Below are 25,087 nucleotides of genomic sequence, written 5' to 3' on the forward strand. Positions count from 1 at the left end.
AACTTCTCACCCATAAATGAACCGCTATCACCTGCCATCAAAGACCTAAGTCTCAACAATGTTAGGAAGCTAACCAGATGAGGCGGCCCAGGCGGGAGGGCTGGGCCGGGGGTCTCTCCCCTGAAGTGGAAGACTGGCCCGCGGCCGACTCCGCTCGGGGAAGATGAGCAGCTCGCCCACCCCGCAGCCCTCCCGCCGGCCCGGCCTCCGGGGAAGGGCTGACCACGTGGCTGGGCCGAACAGTGCGCTGGGGGAGGCCATATCTGGCTTCGCGGGTCCGCAGAGCGTCCGCTGCGAGGCCGATGGGTGGGGCGCCGGGGCGGGCCCGGGCCGGCGCGGGCGAGCCTGGAGGCCAGCGGGCCGCTGAGGAAGCCGGCCCCAGGCCATACGATCGCACTGGCCGCGGCCCCACCGCAGCCAGAGCTGCCTGTGGACACTGCCGCGCCTCTCTCGTCCGACGTTCCCACATGCGGTTATGGGGATTCCGCGAGCGCGCCCCCGAAGCTTCCCGCCGTTACCTCCGGCCGGGGGCGCGCACGCGCGTCACCGCCAACCTAACGTCCAGCCACAGTCGTCTGCACGTTCGTTCCGCCCACTGCCCCCTCACTTGTAATTGAAGCAACATCCTCCCTGACTCCCCCTCCGCGCCTGCAAATGGGCTCACCCATATCTGGGGATCGGAGAGAAGACCGTGCTGATCACGTGACATTGAGAGGGTGGTCCGCTGGAGGCGGGCGCCGCGCTGGGCCGGGTGCTGGTAAGGGTTTCCCGCGCCCCTAGCCTAGGTCTTGGAGAAGCGGGAGCGCGTTCGGACTTATGCTGCTCCTCTTGGCCGAGGCCGTTCTCTTAACCTCATCCTCATAACCACTCTCCTCACCGCACCTTGGGAGGGGTGGAAAGGGACTTGCGCGGCGGTCCTGGGCCTCCCCCGCTGCCGCATTTGGTATATCCTGCCTCGGGCCGGAAGCCGCGGCTGTGGGGCCGCCTCCCACACCTGTACGGATGGCGGTGGCCTGCGAGGGTCATTTTTAGCGCGGGAAAAGGCGTTCTAGCTTTGCTGCTGTAACTACACGTTTGCAGAGCTCTAAAACAGAGATGGATAAAACTGCCCTGCCCGGGGGAACGTACGCACCGCCTGTCTGGGAAGACCCTGTGACGGGCAATGTAACAAGCTCCCGATGGGGACCATTCACTGCGCCCAGGGAACTATGGGGCCCGCGGAGGGGCGGGGACCGCGTTCTCCTTGGCGCTTAGAGAAAGTTCCTGCAGGAGGCGACCTGGGCGCTAAGTTTTTAGACTGACTGAGGGTTAGGTAGGGAAAAAAGGAACAAGATCGTGCATTCCAAACATTGGGATAGTCACACGTGTAAAAGAAAAATTTTGTTCAGGCAAGTGGTAATGGCTTGTTCTGGCAAGTGTGGCAAAGTGCTTGGGATGGTGGCCGTGTCCTGGTCATTGCACGCGTTATGCTATCCACCCTTCCAGCTCCTGAAGAGTGAAGGCACCTTAGCGCCTAATTCTGGAAATGGGATATTGACCCCGATGAGCTGACGCCGAACTTTGAGTTTGGAAGGAAGAGTAGTTATTAGTGATGGGGCAAAGAGACCTTTAAGTGCAAAGGTTGGAAAGTGTGACAGGGTTAGAGGTGTTTGGAAGAGGGACAGGTGGGAAAAGATTGAGGCCAGATTGGGGAAGGCTATGCTGAGTCATTGATACAAATTTTACACACAGCAATTGGAAACAGTAATGCCTGAGCAATCAGTCATAAAGCCGACCTAACTTGTTTAGTGGATCATAAGGACAAGAAGGAACCGGTCAAGGGCAGAATGTGTGCTGAAGCTGGAGTGATCTGAGAAAACTTTACAGAAAGGTGGAATCTGTGTGTGACCGGGAAAATCAGCTGGGAGGGACTATGGTCTTATAAATAAACTGCAACCTGACCCAGATGAGATGAGTCTTTCCCAGGGTGATATCATGCCACAATTCACATCCAGGCTAAAAAGCCTGGAGAACCCTACTGCTAGATTACATCATCTCCTCAGTCTTCATGTTTAAGAAATAATCTTTTTGGCTTACAGATCTGGCAAGATCAAAGCTGCAGGAGAATGGACAGTGAGGTACAGAGAGATGGAAGGATCTTGGATTTGATTGACGATGCTTGGCGAGAAGACAAGCTGCCTTATGAGGATGTTGCAATACCACTGGTAGGCTGTAATTTGTGCTGAGGGTGATAGGTTAAAGGTATGATCTGGTAGACCCTAGTAGGGGTAGGATATCAAGACAAACTAGTAAGGCAAAGAAATCAAAGCTGTGGAGTCCTCTAACTCTAGAAGCTTCTGGAGAACATTTAGCTTGACTTTGAAGAGAAATGTGGTTCAGAGGGCTGACGTGACCAGCTCAGTTAGGGGATCATTCCAGAACTAGAACCCTGGTCTTCTGAGCCGTGTTCTGTCTACCACACCAAAGCTAGTAAACCGGATGATGAAAGTTTAATGCACACAATGAGGAGGAATAAGAAGCAGTGGCATATGCACTTTATCTCTTCTCTACCTGTGGTTTGTCAGTTGACATTTTTAGAAACTCACATTTTTGGAACACATACCTATTCTAGGTTCCCTGGAAAATATTTGGAAGAGAACTGGCTTTTCTTCTTTTGCATTTAGACCATCACACTCTTTTCTTTCCTGACCTCTGGAAAATTCTCCCGCAATGAGTTTGTTAAACCTAACGTAATAAGTGACCTAAACATTTTGCTTGAATAAATATTTATTAAAAATCCTATTTATGTCACAGAGGACTAGCTAGGAGAACAGAGACTGTCTTTCTTTAGAGCCTGCCAATTGCAAAGAGCCATTAATAAAATAGAGCTTGCAGGCAGACCATGTGCTGCTGCCATTTACATTTTCATCTAAGAATAAGAGGTAATATGTTCAGTGAATAATAAACATAGCAAATAACAAGTAACAGCTTAGTTCAAGTTTAGAAAAACAGTCAAAAGAGCATAATGAGAATTATAGTTCCATTTATTGAATACCTGTTTTGTGTCATAGACCAAGGTTGAAATCTGACATACATTATCTGTATCCTTAAGACACCCTTCAAGGGTGGTTGTGTTCTGCCCACTGTATAGGAAGGAAACAGAATCAAAGAGGGGAACTTGCCCAAAGGTTGGTAGCCAATAAGTTGGACTTCACACCGAAGTCTGTGAGGCTCCAGATCCTGTCCGGTGGTGGTTCTTTCATTCCGCAAGCAATTCTTGAAGCCTACTATGTGCCTTAAGGCTTGGTAAACATAAGTACAGTTTCTGCCCCTCGGAGTCTAGAGAGGCAACATATATCAATAAATAATTGTAATAGTAAGTGTTCTAAGTGAGGGTTGTGAACAGCTATGTAGTGTAAGAAGTGGCTGATTGCCTGGTGGGCATCAGGAAGGACTTCAGAGAGATAAATCACATTTGAGCTGGTCATAGGGAGGAAAAGAGGTTTAGTGAGGGTAGACAGGGGCCAACCAGCAGAGGGGACAGATGTGCAAAGGCTCAGAGTTTTAAACTGCTTTGGGAGATGGTGAGGCAATTCATTGTGGATGGAGGATATACTTCTCATAAAAGGTAGGGAGAAAAGTTGGTCTTGGACCCAATTTTGAGAGGAGCACTTGATGCCATGCTTAGCCCTCATCCTGAGGATATCCAGGAGTGAGTGGTCTTCAAAGTAGAGATCTGCCACGCTCAAATATATTAGAAAATCAGTTTAGCAACATTGTTAGAGAACGTGTGTCAAGGAGAAAGGGGCCAGTGACAGAGCAAAGAGACCAATTAGAAAGCTAACACAGTGTCTAGACAAGGGAGGAGGACCTAAACAAAAGCAAGAAAGTGGAAGGGAATTGCTGAATTCTGGACATACTAATAGCAGGATTTGGGGACCATTTGTGTGGAAGGGGTTGAGAGAGAGGAAGATTTCCATGCTGACTTCCAAGTTGTAGCCTGGCCCTGTTGCTAATCTGTGTTTTTTCCCAGGACTTGTGATTCTAAGGCAATGTTTGTGTCATTAGCTTTTGTTGCTGCCTAACAAATAACCCCAAAACATAGTGGCTTAAAACAGCCGTTATTTATGTCATGATTTTGTCATTCAGCTGAGAGAGTCTTGTGATCTTTGCCAGCTCGGTTGATCTCTGCTGGACTTGGTGGTGTTTTGCAGTCGGCCAGCAGGCTGGCTGGAGGCTGGGATGATGAGCTGACTAGGCCACAGTCTCATGATCCTGCAGATTAGCCCAGACTTCACAATCGTTTTAGGGTTCTAAGAGCAGCATGAGAGGAAACTGCAAGGCTTCATGGAGCCTAGGCCAAGAAGTCACATGATCAGTCCCAATGCAAGATTGGGGAAATAGACAGTGCCTTTTCATAGGAGTGGCTACAAAGAATTGTGGCCATTTTTGCAATACCCCACAATAGATGATTGTTATGTTCACGATACTTTATGATACTTTGTGTTTGTTTTCCAGGCATATATGCAATTTTATATGTTGGCATTCATTGCAAGAGACAATAGTGACCAAATGAAAAACGTGTTATTTTAGAACAAGATGAAATTAAATAATATCTGAATTAAATAATTGATTAACCAAGGACTTGTTTATGGTTTGCCAGCTGTAAGTAGTTACTGAAACAAAACTTTCTCTTTGCAATATTGCTTTAGAGAAAATGGTAGTTCCTTTCAATTTGTACAAGTATGTTTGAATCTGAGTATTTGTAGAGCAAGATGTGATTCAAACATACTTGTACATACTGTAATTAAGTCATTTTAGTCACATTGAACATCACTTTGAAGGAAAAAAGTTATTATATACTGCACATTGGAGTCCAGTGGGAAATCATAAGTCTAGATATTGAATAACAGTTTGCTACCCTTAAAAAAAAGTCGGGCTTCCATGGTGGCGCAGTGGTTGAGAGTCCGCCTGCCGATGCAGGGGAAGCGGGTTCGTGCCCCGGTCCAGGAGGATCCCACATGCCGCGGAGCAGCTGGGCCCGTGAGCCATGGCCGGTGAGCCTGTGCGTCTGGGACCTGTGCTCCGCAACGGGAGAGGCCACAGCAGTGAGAGCCCCATGTACAGCAAAAAAAGTCTAAATTCAGATAACTGAAAAGAAATATATTGGTATCAGTAAATTCGTACGAAACAGAGTTCCAGTAGTAATAAATTTAAATTTAAAATACAAGGAAACTATCAAAAACTTCTCACCACACGCCAAAAAATGGTGAACTGTGCAAGGTGATGGATGTGTTAACCTTATTGCAGTAATCATTTCACAATATATATGTGTATCAAATCATCACATTGTACATTTTAAACTTACACAATGTTATATGTAAATTAAATCTCAGTAAAGCTCGAAATATATAAAAAAATTCCCCAGATTCTACACTAAGTGTGGCCCATGGCTTACCATTTTAAGAAAGTTGCGGGTAGGCTATGTTGTTTTATGTTGCCCTGCTCCACCACTAGGGGGAAGCCTCATCTATTGTGTTACATTTTCAGTGCTCCTACCTCCATTATAATATAGGCACATTGGATACAGGATCGTTGTTGAATACCTTTCTTGTGCTTAAGGAACATGCCAGCAAATGTGGTATTCTATAAAGCAGCCTTCCCCAAAAAAGATATAGTACTGGCTCTTTTCAGTGTTCCTAGCCACTAGTAAGGATGACAGTTAGTCCTTGCACTGGATACCCCATGCAGTGCTGGGCACCTGACCTGCATTTCCTCATTTAGCCCTCACAGCAGTCCTGTGAGATGGTGACTACTTTTTTCTCTCGTTGCCTAAGAGGAAGCAAAGGCTGCAAGGGTCTGAATACCTTGCCTGAGTAACCCAACAAATGGTGGAGTCATGGCCTTGGATCCCAGTGGCTCCCAGAAGCCTGTGTCCTGAGCCTTCTGCCACGCTGCCTGCCACACAAGTACCAAAGTCATAATGCCATCACTCCCGGCTGGAGACGGATGAGGCACGTTTGAGCGAGGCTTGTGATGTTTCCTCACATTTTTTATTTTCTAGCTATTTCCATAGGATATGCTTCTATGCTGCCTGTTTCTAGGAACTCACAGGTTTTAATTCCAAGTGCTTTTGAGTTTTAAGGGGTTTGTTAACATAGAGTGTGACATCGTCCTGAATGTCCATTGTACCTTTTCAGAATGAGCTTCCTGAACCTGAACAGGACAATGGCGGCACCACAGAATCTGTTAAAGAACAAGAAATGAAGTGGACTGACTTGGCCTTACAGTACCTCCATGAGAACGTTCCCCCCATTGGAAACTGACGCCTGGCTCCTTGTTCATCCACAGATTTTTTTTAAATACACAGATACAAAATGTTTTCTTTCAGCCTCCTAATTTGAGTCTTTCAGTGTTAGATCAACGCTCAAAAATGTACAACTAATTTTGTGGCCACAAAATGCAGTGTGAAAATACTCAACCCGAACCAGAAGCTGATTGCGATTTCTTGGGATTGCAGGATATCTGGCCCTTTGAACCTAAAGTTCTTCATTGACTAGCTAGTATTTGAGCATGATTAATTAAACATTTGCCTTTAACTCTGATATTGCTTTACTGTCAGAGTTTAACACTTCCCAACTACTTATATATGTCCTGTGACACAGGTGATTGAAGATATGAGAGGGAAAGGCGAAGAACAACGAAGCCAGACATGAGAATTAACTTCTCATGTACCCCCATTCTGAGAATCATCTGAGTGGGTGTGTGTGGAGTCTGTAGATGTAATGGACGTATAGATGGCCCATTCACTGACTACTGGGATTCCTAAGATTCCCCATGAGATGTTCAAACTTTGGATAAATTTACAAATTAAAAGCTATCTTGACCGTTAACCCCTGATCTCCCTACAGCTTCCTTTGGTGCCGCTAGAAAGGCGAGATAGACCGTTAGTTTTATCCAGTAACAGGATTTCTTATTTTCTCAAAGCCCTTTCAGATATAACTGAAGCACCATGGAATCAATATTTAGTTGCACATTTGTGAAATAACTTGTATTTTGGAAAACGCCTTGATGGACATTATCTCCTAGAATTCTTTGCCTGTTTTATGTGGTATCTCTTTTATTCTCTCCCCAGATTGTAAATTCTGTGGGAAGAGGCCCTGGCTTTTACATCTGTATCCCTCACTGAAAAACTGGAAACACTGAATAATTGAAATTTCTCTTCTCGTCGTTTTTTTAACTGGGTCATTTTATTTACATACCTTTTAGGAGTAGGAAGTGTACCACAAAACAAATGAGCCGATTTTAGGGTTTCGATCAGAAACATGGTTGTAACAACTCACCTGACATCCAGACACACCCAGGCTGATCTCCCTGTGGATCAGTGACTTGCCTAGAAGTCATTTATCTCAGAATAAAGACCCCAAGTCAGCAGTCCCTCAATAACTGAAGACAGACAACCCAGTAGAAAAGAGAATTACGATGTGCAAAAAAAACATTTTATACCGAAAGAGAACAAAGCTTTTCAAAAAATTAAAGTAAAATTCCACAGTTCTTCCATGTTCTAGTTAAATGAGGGCTTTACTACAACTTTATTTGTGGTGTATAATACGTAAAACACTGACATCTGGATATTAGGAGATGTTCATATGAATCCATCCATGCTTGTGGACCCAGCCTTTCCCAGGGGTATTGGTGGAACAGTGAAATATGAAAGCTGTCTGGATTTCAGCTGAATCAGAATTAGGCTTGTAAGACAGGCAGCTGTTGGTTTATCTGCTTGGCTTGTGACCCTTATCTGAGAACCGCCCCCACGCCAAGTTTGTGACCTGTGATGTGGTGACAGCCATAGCTCATGTGAGGAATTAGGTGACAAATTCTGGGCCAAATTGTCAACTGCAGCTTTGGAATCTGCCCATCTAGGACTGGCTTGAGGATCATGGGCACAAGAGATGCTAGGCTGCCATTGTAGGGTGCCTTTTCAACCTTATGTGCCAGAATACCCAAGGAGGAAAGTGTCTGCAGAGGGAGGCTCAGAGGCTGTGTCCCTGTAGCTTTCCAGCTGGTTCCTGCGCCTTTGTTCCCGTAACTTTTGAGTTCAAAGCATGTGTGTTGCTCTCCTCTATGGGAGGCGCCTCACTTGTTGCTGAGAATATGGCAGTGAACAAAATAAGTATGGCTTCTGCCTTCATTTAGTGAGGGAAACAAGCATTAAACCAATAGGCATACAAATCTCTGATTTTAAATTGTGACACATGCTAGGAAGAAAAAATAGAAGATGCCCCTTAGGTTCCTGGAAGCAAAACCTGAAGCAGTTTCTTGTGCAAGGAATTTATTGAGATTGTGCGCTCAGGAGAAATCTGTGAGGGAAGCAGGGTAGGGCAGGGGAAGAACCTGAGCAAAGATGTGGCTTCAGCTGGAGTCTGGCCTCTGCCTGGTCCCACAGGAGCTGCAGAGCACGATGTTACCAAGAGTCTTCCCACCTTGAAGCAAGATCCTAGGCCTTCGTGATGAGTATGCGGTGGTCAGCCATTGGATCTGCCCTCCCTCCGTCCCCCAGGGAGGGCATAACCAGGCATTGCCAGGGGCCAGGGCTCTCCAGGGAACAGTGTATCTCCTGGCAGCCAACACAGTCAGGGAATGGGTGCACAGACAGACGGGGCAAAGGGGATCTGGGCCCCAGCCGTGACTACTGCAGGGTATAGGGAGTATGACTGGGGACCTGATTTAGATTAGATAATCACAGCAAAACTTTGTGATAAGTAGCTTTTATAGCACATAATTTCAAATATATTGTATTTGAATTTTTTCTATTGTCCAAGGAAGCAGCCAGGTCCTTAGTGTTTCCTGTTCACAGCAGAGAGCATGTGCTCAAAACCAACCCTACCCCCTTTAGGGGAGCAGGGGAGGGAGGAAGAGGAGGATCCTCTTAGGAGTAGTGGAAGTCTGTGCCCCAGTGGCTGGTGATACCCAGGGAGATGGTGAAATTCAGAAGCTCGTGGTTTGGGGGTGCCCCAAAGGATACCTGAAGTCAACCTGAGTCTCCCAGCTTGGGCAAAGACACCCTAGTGCTGGAACCACCTCCTTCAAGGGCCCCTCAGAGTTGACGGTGAGGATAGCAGCAGGGATGCAGATGGAGTGGAGAGTAGAGGTCCTCGCCCATTTTCAAGCTCATTTATGGACATCCTAAATGCTTGTGAGACCCTGAAAGAGGAAAGGATGCCTCAGGGACCACAGATCTAATTTCTGCTGCAGCACAGCAGAATGGAGCCGAAAAGATTTAATTTGCTCTGAAGAAAATAAGAAAACATGAGATTTCCTGTACCCTCCTTGAGTTTGTGGGCCAACACCTGATGGATGGGTAGGAGTAGCCAGGGGAAGAATTAGGGGGTGAGGATTGATGGCCAAGAGCAAATTGCATAAAGCTCAGAGGTGGAGCTGGCATCCCGAACAAGGTGGGTGGGGAGGCAGGAGGAGGTAGAGGAGTGGCCTAATCAGGTTTTATTTTTTTTAACCTTTTTTTTTTTAACCTAAGTCACTCTGGGTTTGAGCAGGTAAGAACAGAAGTGGAAAGACAGAAGAGCTTTGCCTTGGCTCAAGTGAGGGATGATGATGGCTTGAACCAGCAATATGGGGGTGGCAGTAGAGGGACTTGGAATACCTTAGAGGTCATTGCCCACAAGTGCCAGGTGAGAGGTGTGTGTCAGGAAGCCAGCACCCCGGATGGTGGTTGTGTGGTTCAAAAGAGACTCGGGTGCCCAGGGTGAGTGCTAACCTGTGACCAAGGGGGAAATTCTCTGAGCCAGACACATGACTCTGGGTGCAGCCTCTGTCCTCTAGCAACGGAGAATCTGGTCCAGGAGCTGCCCATCCTTTGAAGTCCAACTTAAACCCACTTCTTAATAATATAGTAACAATAATACAGTTAATTGAGTGCTTCTTTGTGTTTTAGACGCGTGACCTCCAGCCCTCATGTCCACTTTTTAAGGTGGATATTATTGTCCTCATTGATCAAGTGATGGCAGCTTAAAATTGAATAATTCATTCCAAGTTAAAGTCACTCAAATAGTAAATGGGTTCCATCCTAGGCTGTCTGATCCTAAAATCTGTGTCCTCTTCCTGGACCACGTGATGTCCCCTGAAAAACCTTCTGTGACCACTGCATTCTGAAATGGGAAGAAAATCCTATTGGATCATTTAGAACTTCCAAATTTTTACCTTCTTTTACAATTGAGATTTAAAAAAACTGAAAAATTTTTGCTAGGAACCTAGGAGTCATGAAACATTTAAAAATTCAACCTATTACCAAACCTATATATAATTCATATAACTCATAATTTTACCACCATGAGTCATGTTGTTGTCACTGGTTTGTGTACAAGGTCAAATCCCTAAGATGTGTTTTCAGATTTTGGTGCTTTGACAGTTTGATGTCAATGCTACTTAGTACCCAGCAGGAGGCGCTCAATTCCTTTAAGAAAGTCAGAATTGCTGGCGGAACTTTAAGTAAACTCTAACTCAAGGTCCTGAATAAATGTGGTGTTTTGCTTGGGAGCGATTCTGCATATCTGGATTCCCAGTGTGTTGGGTAAGGGTTTGTGTGAGTCCCCGGAATTTTGGCTGGCCACACACGGACTAGACAGCTCACCTAGTGGGCTTCTCACTCCCACGCTGTGGGGGGCCAAGAGGGCACATGGAAGGGGAGTTCAGAATTTGGGTTACAGAAAAAGGTAGCCAGAATCAGGGGTTTTGCCCACCTGTGACCCCAGCTTATAGACATAGTCCGGCCTGGGGACTCTTTACTATGCCGTTTCCCAGCTCTTTGTGTTAAGTTATTTGGAGATGTTAGGTACCATCCTGGAATGATCTATTAGACTCTAGAAAGACTGTTTGTTTCCCAAATCTTCCTCCTTGATGTGGCCCTGCCACGGTTAAATTCATCCCCCAGTTCATTGCCACTCTGCACCTCATCCATGGGCTCCTCTGGGAAGTACTGGGGGAGGTTAGGGGCTGGCGGGGAAAAGCAGCTGCGCCATCTCTTGAGAGGACTTCACGTCTGTGGCCTTCCTGGCCTTGGCCTCTGCACCTGAGCCAACCAGGACTGGCTTCGTGAGCACACAACCTGTGCAGACATACAGGCCCTGCACGCAGAAGGCCCTGCTGTGGCTCTGTTGAAACCAGTAATCGTTTTTGAACAAGTAGCCCACATTTTCATTTTGTACTGGGCTCTGTAAATTCTGTAGCTGGTCCTTGGCAGTCATCTGTAGGGGTTCCACCTTGTTAGTGAGAATTCAAGACACCATGAGTATCGGCCTTTGGGGTGACAGAAAAGCAGGCAGGTCCGGGAAAAGGAAGAGAAAAGCTGGTGCAGACCTCCAGGCTTGCTGCGGAGTCCTGAAATGTATTCTGGCTCCTCAGCAAATCCTACAAGTGCAGTTGCTGAAATTGTTTCCTGAGCTCCTCTGTCATTCTTGCTGCCTGATAGCTGACCCTGGGGTGAGGGGTATGTATAGAAATCCTAGAAGTGCAGCAAGACAGATTTTTGTGGATGGCTAAGAGAACCTGAAGAGAGATGATCACCCAATCCCAGGTGTGTTCTTGCCCAAGTTTCATCTGGAGCTCAGCCAACTACTATATGGATGTGCACTCTGTCGCCCTGGGTACAGCAATGCAGCTGGCTCACGATATAGCCTCTGACCAAGTAAGAGGAGAAGCACAACTACAGAGCTGGGAAACACGGTCAACACATTCCTTCATGACGAGTTCTACCTAGGTTTTTATTTAGTTTACCCTTCTGTGTTGAGCCATATGAAAAAGCTGCTTTTATAGGTCAAAGTCATCAGTCACAATTTCCTCTGTCTTTAGCTAATATTCTTACCTAGAGCCAACTGTGTGTGAATACACCCAAAGACTCATACACACACAGCGCACACAAACCAGGTTTAATGGGGGAGGTGAGGAGTTGGCAAAGGGCGGAGAATGTGAAAACAGCCAAATGACTGGAAAGGAAGTGAGGGAGGTTGATGCATAAACCCATCCCAGTGATTCCACACCTCCCCTAGTGACTCAGCTCCCCTTTATCGTTGCGCCACCACCCAAGGCCAAAGAGGTTTTCCTCCGCCCTTGCCATGGTACTGCCTCCATTCTCCTGACACCTCTGCCCATGCAGCTCAGTCTCAAGCACTACCCGTTGCCCCCACCACCGTGCTCACAGATTGGTGCTCACTCTAACAGGCAGGCAGTCTAACTGTAAGGTCTTCTTGAGGAAGAGTGAGGTGGCAGCTTCCCTGCCTCTTTGCCAGTGGGGACACCCTTACATCTGTCATCCAGTAAGACCCTCCGCAGCCTACCCCAGCTCAGCCCAGACAGATGGGAACAGGCCTGCCTGGTGAGGCCCTTCTCTTCAGGCCCATCTTCCTGGCTTTCGCCTTCCCAGCCACTCTCCTCCCAGCTCAGGCTCTCAACTCCCAGGGCTATGCAGATGTTGGGAGATACTCCTTCTGCCCCACTTACAGCTGCTGTTCAGCCAGGGCTGCCCTCTAAGAGATTCAGTGCTGACAAATCCAAGCTCTTAGCCAGGGAGTACAGGCAGCAGAGGCTTCAGGAGTACAAGAAAAATGAGCCCCAGGCCGGACTGGAGGGTTCCTGATGGACTGGACTCAAGACAGGAGTGGAAGGGCTGTGGCTCTGGTCCCCCCTCCTCCCGTTGACTGCTTCCTGCCTCTTTCACCAGGTTTCAGTCTTTCTCTAAAATCAATCAAGGAATCAGTCTTTCTCTGTGTATGTTCCTATTTCTCTCTCTTGCTATTTTTCTCCCTTTCTCTTATTCAAGCATTTATCTAAATATCTTCCTCTATACATTAGACTTATCTTTCTTCTTTCATGTTGCAAATTCCTTTAAAGTAGAACTCACATCACATTTGCATCTTGTTTTATTTTACATAATAGTTACTTATATGAAATTACATATAAGTAAAGCGTATATAGGCTGCTGCAAAGTATAGGGGCTAAAAGTACAGACTTTGGAGGCAGAAAGACCTAGGTTGCAAACCCAGCGTAGAAAAAAAAAAAAAAGCCAGCGTAGCACATCTGGTGCCCATCCTCAAATAAGTTATTTACCTTTCTGAACCTGAGTTTCCATATTGGAAATTGGGTTGACAATATTGCTTACGTGATGGCTTATTGGAGGACTAAATGAGACAATGCAAGTAAAGTACTTAGAACAGTTTCTGGCATGTGGGAAGCACTTGATAAACATTAGCTTTTATTTGTTTTCAATATAATAAAATAAGCATTTCCAAAATAATTCTACACTGATACTCAGAAGTAAAGCAAAGAATAATCCATTTTATTATGTAGATAATTATTCCCCCCAAATCCTCGGGGATTATTTTATATAATAGAACCAGCAATGAATTAGAAGGCAAAACACCTGGGTTCAAGTTCTAGCTCTATTACTTACCAGCTGTGTGACCAGGAGCCTGCCTGTCAACCTCTCTGAGCCTACATCACAGGGTTAGGGAATAAAATGAGTACAATAAATTCAAAACTGTTTTGTAGTTATAAAGAACTGTATACACTTACATTAGACATCTTTATTTACTTCATAAATTCACAATTTATTCTAAAATTCATGTTTCATAGAGCTCTTAACATATGTGCTAATTTAAACATAATAAATGTACATGTAGGTATATCTGTATGTGAATGTACATAAACATGTTTTTATAAGTCTGGATGGAAAGACAGCAAATTATTGGCAGTGGTTGCCTCTTGGAACAAGATTAGACTGGCCAAGAAGGAAATTGTCACATCTTACTCTATCTTCTTCTGGAAAAGGATAGTGTTGGGGTTATGGGTAACTTTTGAAAATTATAATGTAGATATTGTGAAAATCAGAATGGCATCGCTTTTAAAAAAAGTATTTCCACTGCCTTTGAATAAAGATTTGGAACGTACATTAAAACTTGTGTCAGAATTCAGTAACTCATTCTACTGACGTTCAGCAGGAACACCAGCTCTGTGCAAAGCACCCTGGGAGATGCAGAAGTAAATCAGATGTGGAATTTTACCTGAGATTACAACAGATCAGATAAGACACTTAGGCAAAGAGTCATAATCTAAGAAGAAAGTGGTCAGTGTGCTTGGTGTACTATAAGTGCTCAGTAAATACTTTCTGGATAGATAGACACAGGGAGGGGTGGATGGATGGATGGATGGAGATATAAAGATAATGCCATGAAAGAAGGAAGGCAGAAGAGGAATAGGTCTAGAGCTGAGGGAATTTAGAAAAGCTTTGTAGAAAAGATAGCCTTTGAAAGACAGGCTGGTTTTGGACATCTAGAGATGAAAAGGGGAATTGGGAAAGTCCCTTAGTGATGATATCCTTTCATTCCTGATTCAATCCCGGTTTTTCCTTCCCTCTCTCACTTCCTTCCAACTAAGAGGCAGAGCTGGTATGTTTGGAAACATGTGAGAAATTTTGGTGTTACAGTGACTGGGGTGGTGGGGAAGGGAGGTGTCAAAGGCTACTGCTGTATTTAGTGGTATTTTGGGCAGAGCTGTTAAATATACTGCAGTAAAGAATTATTCTAAAATATTGATGGTGACCACATTGAGAAATACCAGTTGGTGAGAGAAGCATCATAAACGATTATTACAATGTCATAAAGAAAGTGCTGGGCTTCCCTGGTGGCGCAGTGGTTGAGAGTCCGCCTGCCGATGCAGGGGACATGGGTTCATGCCCCGGTCCAGGAAGATCCCACATGCCGTGGAGCGGCTGGGCCCGTGAGCCATGGCCACTGAGCCTGCGCGTCCGGAGCCTGTGCTCCGCAACGGGAGAGGCCACAAGAGAGAGAGGCCCACGTACCGCAAAACAAAAACAAAAACAAAAACAAAAAACACATATAACAAAAGTATATGTTTCTATTTAAACATGCATATGTCTGCAAAAATCAGACAAAGGTCAAGAAGGACACAAACCAAACTACCCTGAAGGGTGAGGAGGGACCAGCACAGGGCTTTTGCTTCTACTCTCTAATCTTCTGTATTATTTGAACATATGAATATTTTACAATAAGAATGTACTCATATATTACATAATTATAATACATAAGATATTATAAAACACTACAGGGGCAAGATTCCAACTTCCAAATACCTAGACATTTGACATAGAGATTGATCTATCTATCATCTCTCCATCTATCTAGAAAGACGCAGTGAGAGAGAGAGAGAGAGAGAAAGCAAATATGACAAAATGTAATACTTGTTGGATCTAGGTGGAGGGATATGGGTATCATTGTATTATTTTTTCAACTATTTTAAAATTTTTCTCATAAAGTTGGAAATAAAAACACATCAAATACACATCCTTGGACACATACACACTTTTCCTGCGCAAGCAAATTTTTCCAGATGTGTGAGCAAAGCCTGTGGCTTGCTCGGCTGCAATTATGGCCAAAAAGCATTGGCAATCCTTCCCCCTGGCTTCTTAAAGCGAGTGTGTCTCACTCCTGTGTCTTGAGTAGGCTGCAGAGGTCTCAGTGTACACTAATTGGGGTGGTCAGCAGCCCCCTCCCCAGTCCCTCTGCAGGCAGAGTCTGGACCAGGGCCTAGTGGGGAGCAGGGACCTAGCTGTCTCTCTGCCCCTCTTCCTACAGAGACCAAAGCCAAGGGCACCTTTAACATGAAATGTGCCCCACCCCAGGTGTGTATTTATGCCAGCCAACCCCATGAAGGGTAGAGGTGGCCACTGGTAAGAAGAGGACCTGGGGGCTCCTTCATGGCCACAGGACCCTTCATCAGTCTTCCACCTGGTGTTTATTTTTGAGATAGCAATGTGAGAAGAATGGGGGGAAAAGGAATTGCAAAAAAGGGAATTGGAATTTTAATGAGAACCATCTGGAGGGTTTGCCAAGGGTGTAATGTTTGGTATAAGAAAGTAATTCCTCAGCTTCAAAGAGGAAACGAGAAGAGAAGGAAATTGTTATATCGTGCTTATCCCCCAAAACTGATGCTGAACAGAGCCACCTATAACACGCACATCACACATGACCGGGGGTGAGGCAGGGCTGCGGGGAGAAGGAGAGGGCCCTTCTTCGCTCTGGTTCTCCTCTGTCAAGGAGACTTTGGGGGATGCGTTGTGGTGGGCTCTGGGCCAGCGCCTGGAATCTGGGTAACCATGGAAACGGGCCCGCGGGTGACAACAAACACGGGTTGGAATTTCAGCGTTCGCAGCCAGGCCACGGAGGAATGGGAAAGTTCGGGAAAGTTTTTCTGTTTGTTTTTTACCCGGGGTTGCGGGGGAAGCACAGGAGGGAGCGGCGGTGCTCCGAATAAACGCTCCCTGCCCGGCACCCCAACGGAATCACAGCGAGCCAGATTCTCTCGGAGTCTCTGTCTTCACCTTATTCCTTTTATTATTTATAGCCCCCCGCGTTCCACCAAGCATTGCACCGGGTCTAAAGCCGCTCCTGAAGGGTGGCGGTGCACAGCCGATCCTTGCCTCAGCGGGAGACGGGCGGCCCCAAAATCGCAGAGCCTGAGGACGGCCCCCTCCGCATCGTCTCAATTCAGCCTCACAACAGCACTGCGGCCAGGGGGGCCAGGTCCCCACTTTACACAGGGGGTCAGGAAATTCAGAGAGCCAAAGTCGGAGGGCGGTCTTCCCAACCCAGCCCATCCTCCTCGCACCAGGCCATCCCACCTGTAATCGTTATTCTGAAACAAATGAATAATTACGGTAGTCAACATTTATGAAGAAAAGTCAACTGTTCTACATCCATTGGCACACAAATGCCAGCTATCCCTGTGGCTGAAGATGTGGATCTTGACTGAATGGGAAAAGATCTATATGATGGAAGGAAGAAATTTTTAGAGCTAACAGGCAGAAAAAATTAAAGAAAAGAACTCATGATATAAACAACAAGGTCCTACTGTATAGCACAGGGAACTATATTCAATATCTTGTAATAACCTACAATGGAAAGAATCTGAAAAAGAATATATATATATATATATATATATATATATATATATATATACACACATAAGTATCACTTTGCTGTACACCTGAAACATTGTAAATCAGCTATACTTCAATTAAAAATAAAATTAAAAAAAGAACCCATGGACTCTAGAATTTTCTTCTCTGAGACCTTTAGAAAGAGAATGCCTGGCAGAATCTCTAGACAGACGCACGCCTGAGACTGAAGGAACCGTAAAGACACTCACTGCGGGCTCTGTGCTTTGCAGACAGGGAAACCAAGGCAGAATTGGGGGCTGGGCCCCATGTCCTGCTTCCTAGTACAAGGTTGTCTTCTGGACAGCATGTCCCAGGACCCCAGAAACAAGCCCATGGTTGACCCTGGAGTCCAAAAGTGGGTTTTGGTGAAATAGTGTGAATCAGCAGGGTTAAAATAGTAGGCAATACAACTGTTACAGAGCAGAGGGCAGTTGCAGAAAAGGGGAAATAAAGCTTAACTTCATATTCTTCGCAACTGAGATCAATATGGTATAAAATCCTCCCTAGTTTCACCGTCGTGACCATCAATAGTTAAGAGCGAGTCTCCGTTCTGAAAAGAGAGACTCAACAGTTAAGAATTTAGCAAAGAAGATCGTTTTAAATGAGCAAAGTTACATAACTTTATAACAGTTTCAAGAAATCGTCTTGAAACTTCATTAGCAAAAAATGCCCCTGAAGAAGCCAACAGGAAATAAAGAATTGCAAGGAATTTCTGGAAATAGGAGAGTGTTTTTTTTGTTTGTTTTCAAAACGGGAAAAAAAAGTTTTTAAGGAAAAAGGAAGCCCTGACCCACATAAAGATAGGGTTTCAGTGAAACTAATTTGAGGCCAAGAAGGAAAGTGTTGGCCTCTCAGCAGTTTGAGAGCCAGGCCCTGATGGCTTTGTGTGGGCTGCAGAGAGCAGCAGCTACCCCCAAAACATGGGCTCAAGAAACAGAGCCAGTTTTACACTAAAGATGAAATTTCATTCACAGGAAAGTGACGAATCTGCCCAACTGTCCACAGCCATGTTGAAATTTATATAGAAACTTAAAAATTGTTTCAGTGAGTAATCCAGGAATAGCTGCTATTTATCCTGAAGTCACTGGTTTTTCCCTAAAGCTCTGCCTTATAACTTTCTATCCTGACACCCCTATTTCCCTTATTTAGTTGTGAAAAATGGCGGGGGGGGGGGGGGGAAAAATATTTTTAACAACGTACTCTATGCCAGGCCCTGAATAAAGGGCTGCTACTGTATCAGATTATTGCCTCTTGGGCTTAATACTGTATCTGAGTTAATATTACGATGCAGAGTCTGCTGTGAATCTCTGAGACTCCCATAAAGTGTTGAGAGTACATAATACCATAAGTACTGTGCAAGCTTGAAGAAGCCACTGCCCATTCTTAATGAGAATCTTCTGTTTATGATTCATGGATTAAACCCCCAAAAATGGTTTCATGTACATGCCCAAAATATGTGGATCCACAAGAGGTCTGAGTGTATTCACATAAGTATGTGTCTGCTCGTGAGAAAGTGTGTGTGGGACGGAGGGAAGGAGTAGAAACTGTTTTAATTTTTAAAAGCTTAGAGGGCAAGCAAAAACTATTTATATACATCATTACAAAAGTGAGTGTATAGGACATAAAGATGGGAGAAGCCAATGCATTTCCAAATTGTCATTCCTTTAGCTCTTGAAATGATGACTCCTTAATGGGAAATCATGGGCTGGTGTTTGTTTTCTCAGTGATAATTACACTGTTACTGTTGTTTTTTAATCCCAGTGATTCTAAAAAGGGGGTTTAAATAGGATTTTAAAAATCACTTTTTATCCTTTTATAAAAATGGTATTAAAAAAAACCCTTTATCCTCAGCTTTTCATTATCTCACGGATAATTACACTGAAAGGTCCCCACTGCTGTTGGCATGGTGGCCTCCACACCATTACAGCACGCAGTACTAGCCTGACTGATTTGAAAGGGCCTTAGACGAGATCATCTCAGCCCAGGGTGCCCAATTATTTGTCATGAGAAAGTGTTCTCCAGGCAAGGTGTCCCTTTCTGACCGACTCCAGATTGTACCCATTGGATGAGCAGAAGCTTAAGTATTGGGCGTGTTCTGAGTGAGGAACACCCTGCAGACCCTTTCCTGTCCCCTCCCTGGCCTGTCACCAATGGCTTGCTTCCAGCCTTCATGGGGACAAACCACCAGAAACATTAGAGCCATTACTTAGATGTTCTATGTTATGTAAAATTGAAGAGCATCACTTCTGTTTTTGCCAAAATGCCTACGTGAAGCTGGATTTTTCAACAATAACTCTGATAAAAAAAACTATGAATCAGAATATATTGAACTCAGGTTTGTATTGTGCTGTCAAATGCATGTCCACAGACAAGCCTGTATCACGGTAATATCCTATATCCAACAAGGAAACCTGCAATATCTGTGTGTTTTTTAGTATGCTTTTGGCTGGAAGTAATACGAGACTCAACTAACAGAAGCTAAATCAAGGGGATTTATTATTTCATATAACCAACCCAGATCCAAGGTTGGTTAATTCCACAGCTAAATGACATCATCCAGAACCCAGGTTCCTGTCCATTGTTAAGGTTCTTGTGTCCTCCTCAGCTGTCAGCTTGCTCTGCTCTGGTCACAAGATGGCGGCCACAACTCTGGGCAACACATCCTCACATCTGAAGCAGAAAACCATTTATCTTTTCCCTCTGGTTCGAGGATGGGCTGATGGCAGAATCAGAGCCAATGAGAGCCTGTCACTTGCAACATAGAGACCTCACTCATACACCACTCTTGTCTAACTTTTCCAGCCCTGAACTGGTCCTCCAATTTTGTTTTGCTTTCTAAAAGCATTACTGGTTGGGACGTCCTACAATATAGCTGGCCGGTACTCATTAAAACTGATGAGGTGTGATAAACAAAGACTGAGAAATGGCCTCAGATCAGAGGAGACTAAGGAGACATGAAAACCAAATGCAAAGTGGAATTCTGGATCAGATCCTGGGCGAGAAAAAGATATTAGTGAAAAAACTAGAAAAATCCAAATAAAGTCTGTAGATTAGTCCATAATATTGTACCTGTGTTAATTTCTTAAATATGCTGTGGTTAGTAATGCGTTAACATTAGGGGAAGCTGGGTGAAAGGTGTGGGAACTCTCTGTATTATCACTGCAAATTCTCTATGAATCTAAAATGATTCCAAAATAAAAACTTTTAAAAGATATATTACCAGTCCCTAATACTCCAAAGTCTAGTAAACACTGAACTTGTCTGCCTTCTTCAAGTCACAGATAAGCACATTAAGTCCCAGAGAGGTTAAGGGACTTGCCTACCTCACTTGGTGATTCATGTCAGAGCTAAGCCTGGAATCCAGGTCGTATCACCTGGACACACAAATCACCCTGCAGCCAGGGGACCCAGGGACCTTGCTCAAAGGAATTAGTTTCCATGGAAACAGCTCTTCTCTAAGCATACTAAATTCCCTTGCTGCTCCCCATATTAGCTCTGGACTATTACATTTCAAAGTCCATTTTTCACATTGATAAATGACACAATTACAGCAGTCCAGGAAGGAGCTATAACATCGTGGAAAAGGAATCTGTACCAGAAATTTAAGCTACCATAAGGTCAAGGGATTAACATCAACCATAAATAGAAACCATCACATTCTGTGGCGCCTGCCAATCACATTCACATGAATTAAGCATTTTCTGAAAAGCAATACACACAAAAAATATTAATTCAGGATAAGCCCAAGCCACTACATTTCCAAAGACGGATTTTTAACGGGGCCGTATCTCCAAGAAATTAGGTGGGAGGGAGCATGGAATCCTGGAAAAATACAACATTAGGTGACTCAAAAAGTGGTTCTAGTGATGACAGACACTGATGTCAAAGACTCGTCTGTAAAGCTTGGATAAAATGTGTTTCATACCATGTGAAGGAAGAAGCAGAATAAGGCTCAGCCCTCCTAGAGCAGTCTCCTGTACCATGCTGAGTTCCTCCATGTAGAACTGAATAATACAGCCTCAAAATGAGACTGAGTAAAAGGGAGCTACCCTGGTCCACCTGCTTCCCCCCAGACACACCAGTCCCGTCCTCCACGGTCCCCCTCCTGTGATGCTTGTGGCATCCACACCCTGGTACCCAGAGCTGGACAAGGAGCCGGCCACGGATGTTAGTTCCCTCCTCCCCTCTTTTCCCGCCCAATTATTACTCCTCTTCCACCTTGTGAGCATCGGCCCTTAGGCAGAGCTCAGGCATCTGCTGGTGTGTTGATCACAGAAGGTGAGCACCCAGGAGATCCCTGAGAAACATGGACAGAGGTAAGCTCATTAGCACCCTTCCCCATAATTGCTGGTGACTATTGGAATTATCTGATAAAAGTGATGACAATAGTCCCCCTTCGTTGGCACAGAGATGATTCAGGAAGCACATCCTGATAGAGGGAAAAGCCATAATTTCCAATGTTGGCTATGGTGTCCCTCATTACCTAATGGTTATATGACAGAAGATAAAAAATGAGCTTGACAGGCAAGAATAATGGGCCCCAAATGAGAAAATGTAATTTAGAAAGAATGTAGGCAGTGCCCTACAGTTAGGTTCCAGAAAGTGCCTTGCAGAGGCCCAGGTGGCAGCGTGTGGTGACAGCCAGGGAAGAGGGCTGGGCCTAGGAGTGCCAGGTCCCAGCAGAGCCTCTGGCCAGCTGGCTGTGCTTGGACAAGTTACTAGCTTCGGGGAATGCAGTGTTCTCATCTGGAAAATAAGAAAAATGGATGCTCTTTCCTGTACGTCCCAGATTTGAAGCAATTTTTTGCCAACAATAGGAGGATGACTCAATGAATTATGGTGCGTCCTCATGATAGAGTATCATGCAGCTGTTACAATCCCTTTGTTTCCCAAAAATATCTAAGGTGGGAAAGTGCTTTTGACATGATGTTAAGTTAAAATTAAAAGTAGGATGAAAAAAATCAAATATGGATTATGATTCTAATTGTGCAAAATGGAATAGATGCCTCAGAGAAATAAAAGACTAGAAGAAACCACAAAAAGTATTAACAGTGTTTACCATGGGTTGTTTAGTTTTTATTATTCAGAGCGCTTAGAATTGCATTTATTATTACAAATTGTAAATGCTTGATTAAAAATTCCAACAATACACAAGTATATACAGTAAAATATAAAGTTTCTCCTTTTTCCTCCCACTGCCACTCCCCAGATGTAAGCTATATTAACATTGTGAAGTAAATTGGACTTTACCGAGTTTGAAGCTGAATTTGCTAGAAGCGTCCTTTGGTACAAGCAGTCTATTTACAATGAGAAAGTTAGAAACATAGATGGTTTCTATTTTAAAATAAAACCTTTAAAACCATTGTAAACCCTAGGAAGAGAACTTCAATGAGATATTAGAATAAGAGTAAGAATTAGGATAAGAACAAATAATTAAATCTAGGTACTAGCACTTTTGTAAATGATTTTAATAGAAATCTAATAATCAGTTTTATGATGACTGATATTTGGAGTGTTATTACTTCTTAAAGTATTTAAGAAAGTCTAATATAATGAATTTGTAATTTTAGAATATGCTAAGTGTTTAGAAAATTAAATAATTTTCCATCAGTGGGAAAAAATGACTGGGAAAATTTAATTTGTAAGTCAATGAGTTTTGACTTATAATTGTGTAAGTGCTGTGTGAATATGTAGAGAAATATGGAACATTTAAAATTAATGGAATGTTAATCATTTGATAAATTTGGAAGATTGATGAATGAACCATTAAACAAAGTGCAGGAGTAGTAATTCTCCATCCTCAAAAGCCCTCAACCATTAAAGAATTGTTTATGTACATGCTTAGAGTTCAGGCCATACTTTGTTGAGGACACCAAAGTATGAGCCTCAGATGAGGGTGTGGGAAGGGAGAGGAAAGGGAAGTCAGCCTCCATCCCCACCTGCAGACCCTCCGCCTCTGCCAGAGGCTGCACCTGAATAGGAGACTCAGTCCCAGCTGGCCACTGATTTTCACCTGTGACCAGTGGTGTGACATCCTTCTGTGGTGAGGGTCCCAACAGCAGCAGAGGTCTCCAGGGACATCAGAGGCATCGGCTGTGATGCCCGATTCCTGGCTTCTGGGACAGGTCTGAGTTCTTCTCCACCGTGAGGCAGGATGCAACAAACACAAGTTAACAACTTGGACACTTCTCAGTTTACCCTGGCAGGGTAGACGCCAGGAAGAGAGAAAACATGAGTTGAGATTGGGGGCACAAGATGTTTAATTGGAATACTGCAAAGAGAGATATGACCTCAATTGTACCCCAAGCAGATGAAGTGGAACATATTGGTTACTTTTTTTTTAAATAGATCTTTATTGGAGTATAATTGCTTCACAATGCTGTGTTAGTTTCTGTTGTACACCAGAGTGAATCAGCCATATGCATATATATATCCCCATAGCCCCTCCTGGTTACTTTTAAATCTGTGGTTTAGTTGGAGTGCTATTGTTTTGCCCCCAAAGCATCTATTCACTCTTTTTACCAGGTAGCTGTACATCACTTCTCTTCTGGGGGACCACCTCTCCTCCATGGTCAGTACACCTGTTCCTAGTGCCGTGGATTCCTACCCCTTCTCTACCTGCCGGACTGTGATCAGGACCAGCCAGTCAGAGCATCACTTGTAAACTATGGAGCCTGGAGCTCTGAAGGCCATCACATGGGGTGCTAGAATGAACCAAACACAAAGGAAGGCTGAACCTGTCAGCTAAACAGGGAGAAACCAGCCCCTGGACCATGGCAGTCCTGGAGCATTTCCTGGACTTTTCAGTTAGTTGAGCCAATAATTTCTCTTTGGGGCTTAAATCTATCTGATTTGGATTTTCAGTCATTTGTTACCAAAAGGGTAACAAACTTGTATCCTAACAGATACAAGTGCATCTGAGTGCTTGGAAGGATCTGGAAATTTCACCAAGGAGAGCAGCTGAGGAACTGGTGATGTAATCCAGAGAAGAGAAGATTCTAATACTACACAATAAGTCTTCAAATACCATGTCGATGGGTGTTAGTGTCCATTCAGCAGGTAGATGAGTTTTCTAATAATTAAAGTTGTGCAACAAAGGGACCAACTCCTTCAGATGGAGGAGACCTCCTTATCAGAGGAGCAATCCAGTCAAGGATGGATGGCTTCCTGACAAGGCTGTTGGCACTGAGATCCCTTCACTGGGTGGGAAACATGAATCTCAAATGACTCTTCTGACCCTAGCAGTCAACAGAAAGTCGGAGAAGATACAATAACTAGGGAAAATGAATGAAGGTACTGCAAAACTCTGCAAGGTCCTGGCTTGATCATTGAGAAGCTTTGGCGTCAACTCTCTGAATCCGCTTTGGTCTGCAGGTTGATGCTGCATAATAAGAGAGTTAACGTGGAAGTCAGAGGCCTCACTGGAAAGCATAGCGGGCTGACCACTTCCCTCTCGTAGAACACCGATTCTTTAAATGGGAATTCTGTAGTTGGTTTGGAATGCTCGTCTGCAAAGTCACTTCTGTTGACTTGGCCAAGATGAGAGTAAAATATGGAAGAGACCAGCCAGAAGCCTGGTGGGAACAAAGGATTCTACATACACCTGCATATATGTGTGACTATGGAAGTGACCAAAGTCAGCTCCCTGCCCCACTGGCACCTAGTGTTAGGGGCCTAGAGATCAAGATGGGCATAGAACAGTTAATGTTTTCCTTAGTGTGGCAGGTTGGCAGTTTTCACCACGTGCTCTACATCTCTGACCTCTTCTTCTCCCCCAAGCTCATTGCACTTGAATCACTTGGACTTTCTTTTGATTCCTCACATACATCTGGCTCATTCCCATCTTACAGCCTTGGCCCTCGCTCTTCCATTTACCCAGAAAGCCCTACTTCTAAGTCTTTGTATAGCTGGCTTCTTGGGGTTGTTCATGTATTAGCTCAAATGACACCTCCTTGGTGAGTTCTTTCCTGACCACCAACGCAAATTAGCAACTTTGTCCTCAACATGTGCCCGAAGAGCTCCCATTCTCTGCGTCACATTGTCTCCCAAGAACTCATTACTCTTGGAAATTGTCTTGCTCAT

At 44.6% G+C, this 25,087-nt stretch overlaps 2 protein-coding genes across 5 annotated transcripts in view; one reads left to right on the plus strand and one right to left on the minus strand.

Annotated features, from left to right (window-relative positions):
• Positions 1 to 729, minus strand: part of CEP63 (centrosomal protein 63) — a 76,363-nt gene extending 75,634 nt beyond the window's left edge. The window contains exon 1 of one of the 3 annotated variants that reach the window (XM_024746239.1): positions 665 to 729. Coding sequence is in view for 2 of the 3 variants with exons in the window: in XM_024746238.1 (XP_024602006.1) it covers positions 519 to 625 (107 nt within the window). In the remaining variant the exon portion in view is untranslated. The other 2 variants (XM_024746238.1, XM_024746240.1) reach the window with 2 other exon arrangements.
• On the plus strand, positions 630 to 7,199 carry ANAPC13 (anaphase promoting complex subunit 13). 2 transcript variants are annotated; one of them, XM_024746241.1, is made up of 3 exons: positions 630 to 757; positions 2,079 to 2,204; positions 6,180 to 7,199. In XM_024746241.1, the coding sequence occupies exons 2-3, from the start codon at positions 2,106 to 2,108 to the stop codon at positions 6,303 to 6,305; spliced, it is 225 nt and encodes a 74-aa protein (XP_024602009.1). In that variant the 5' UTR covers positions 630 to 757; positions 2,079 to 2,105; the 3' UTR covers positions 6,306 to 7,199. The 2 variants fall into 2 exon arrangements, with proteins under 2 accessions (XP_024602009.1, XP_024602010.1); XM_024746242.1 differs by lacking the exon at positions 630 to 757 and adding an exon at positions 1,256 to 1,388.
• Positions 7,200 to 25,087: the final 17,888 nt, after the last annotated feature.

Source organism: Neophocaena asiaeorientalis, unplaced genomic scaffold (genome assembly GCF_003031525.2).
Source record: "Neophocaena asiaeorientalis asiaeorientalis breed wild unplaced genomic scaffold, Neophocaena_asiaeorientalis_V1.1 scaffold437, whole genome shotgun sequence".
Taxonomy (NCBI): Eukaryota; Metazoa; Chordata; class Mammalia; order Artiodactyla; family Phocoenidae; genus Neophocaena; species Neophocaena asiaeorientalis.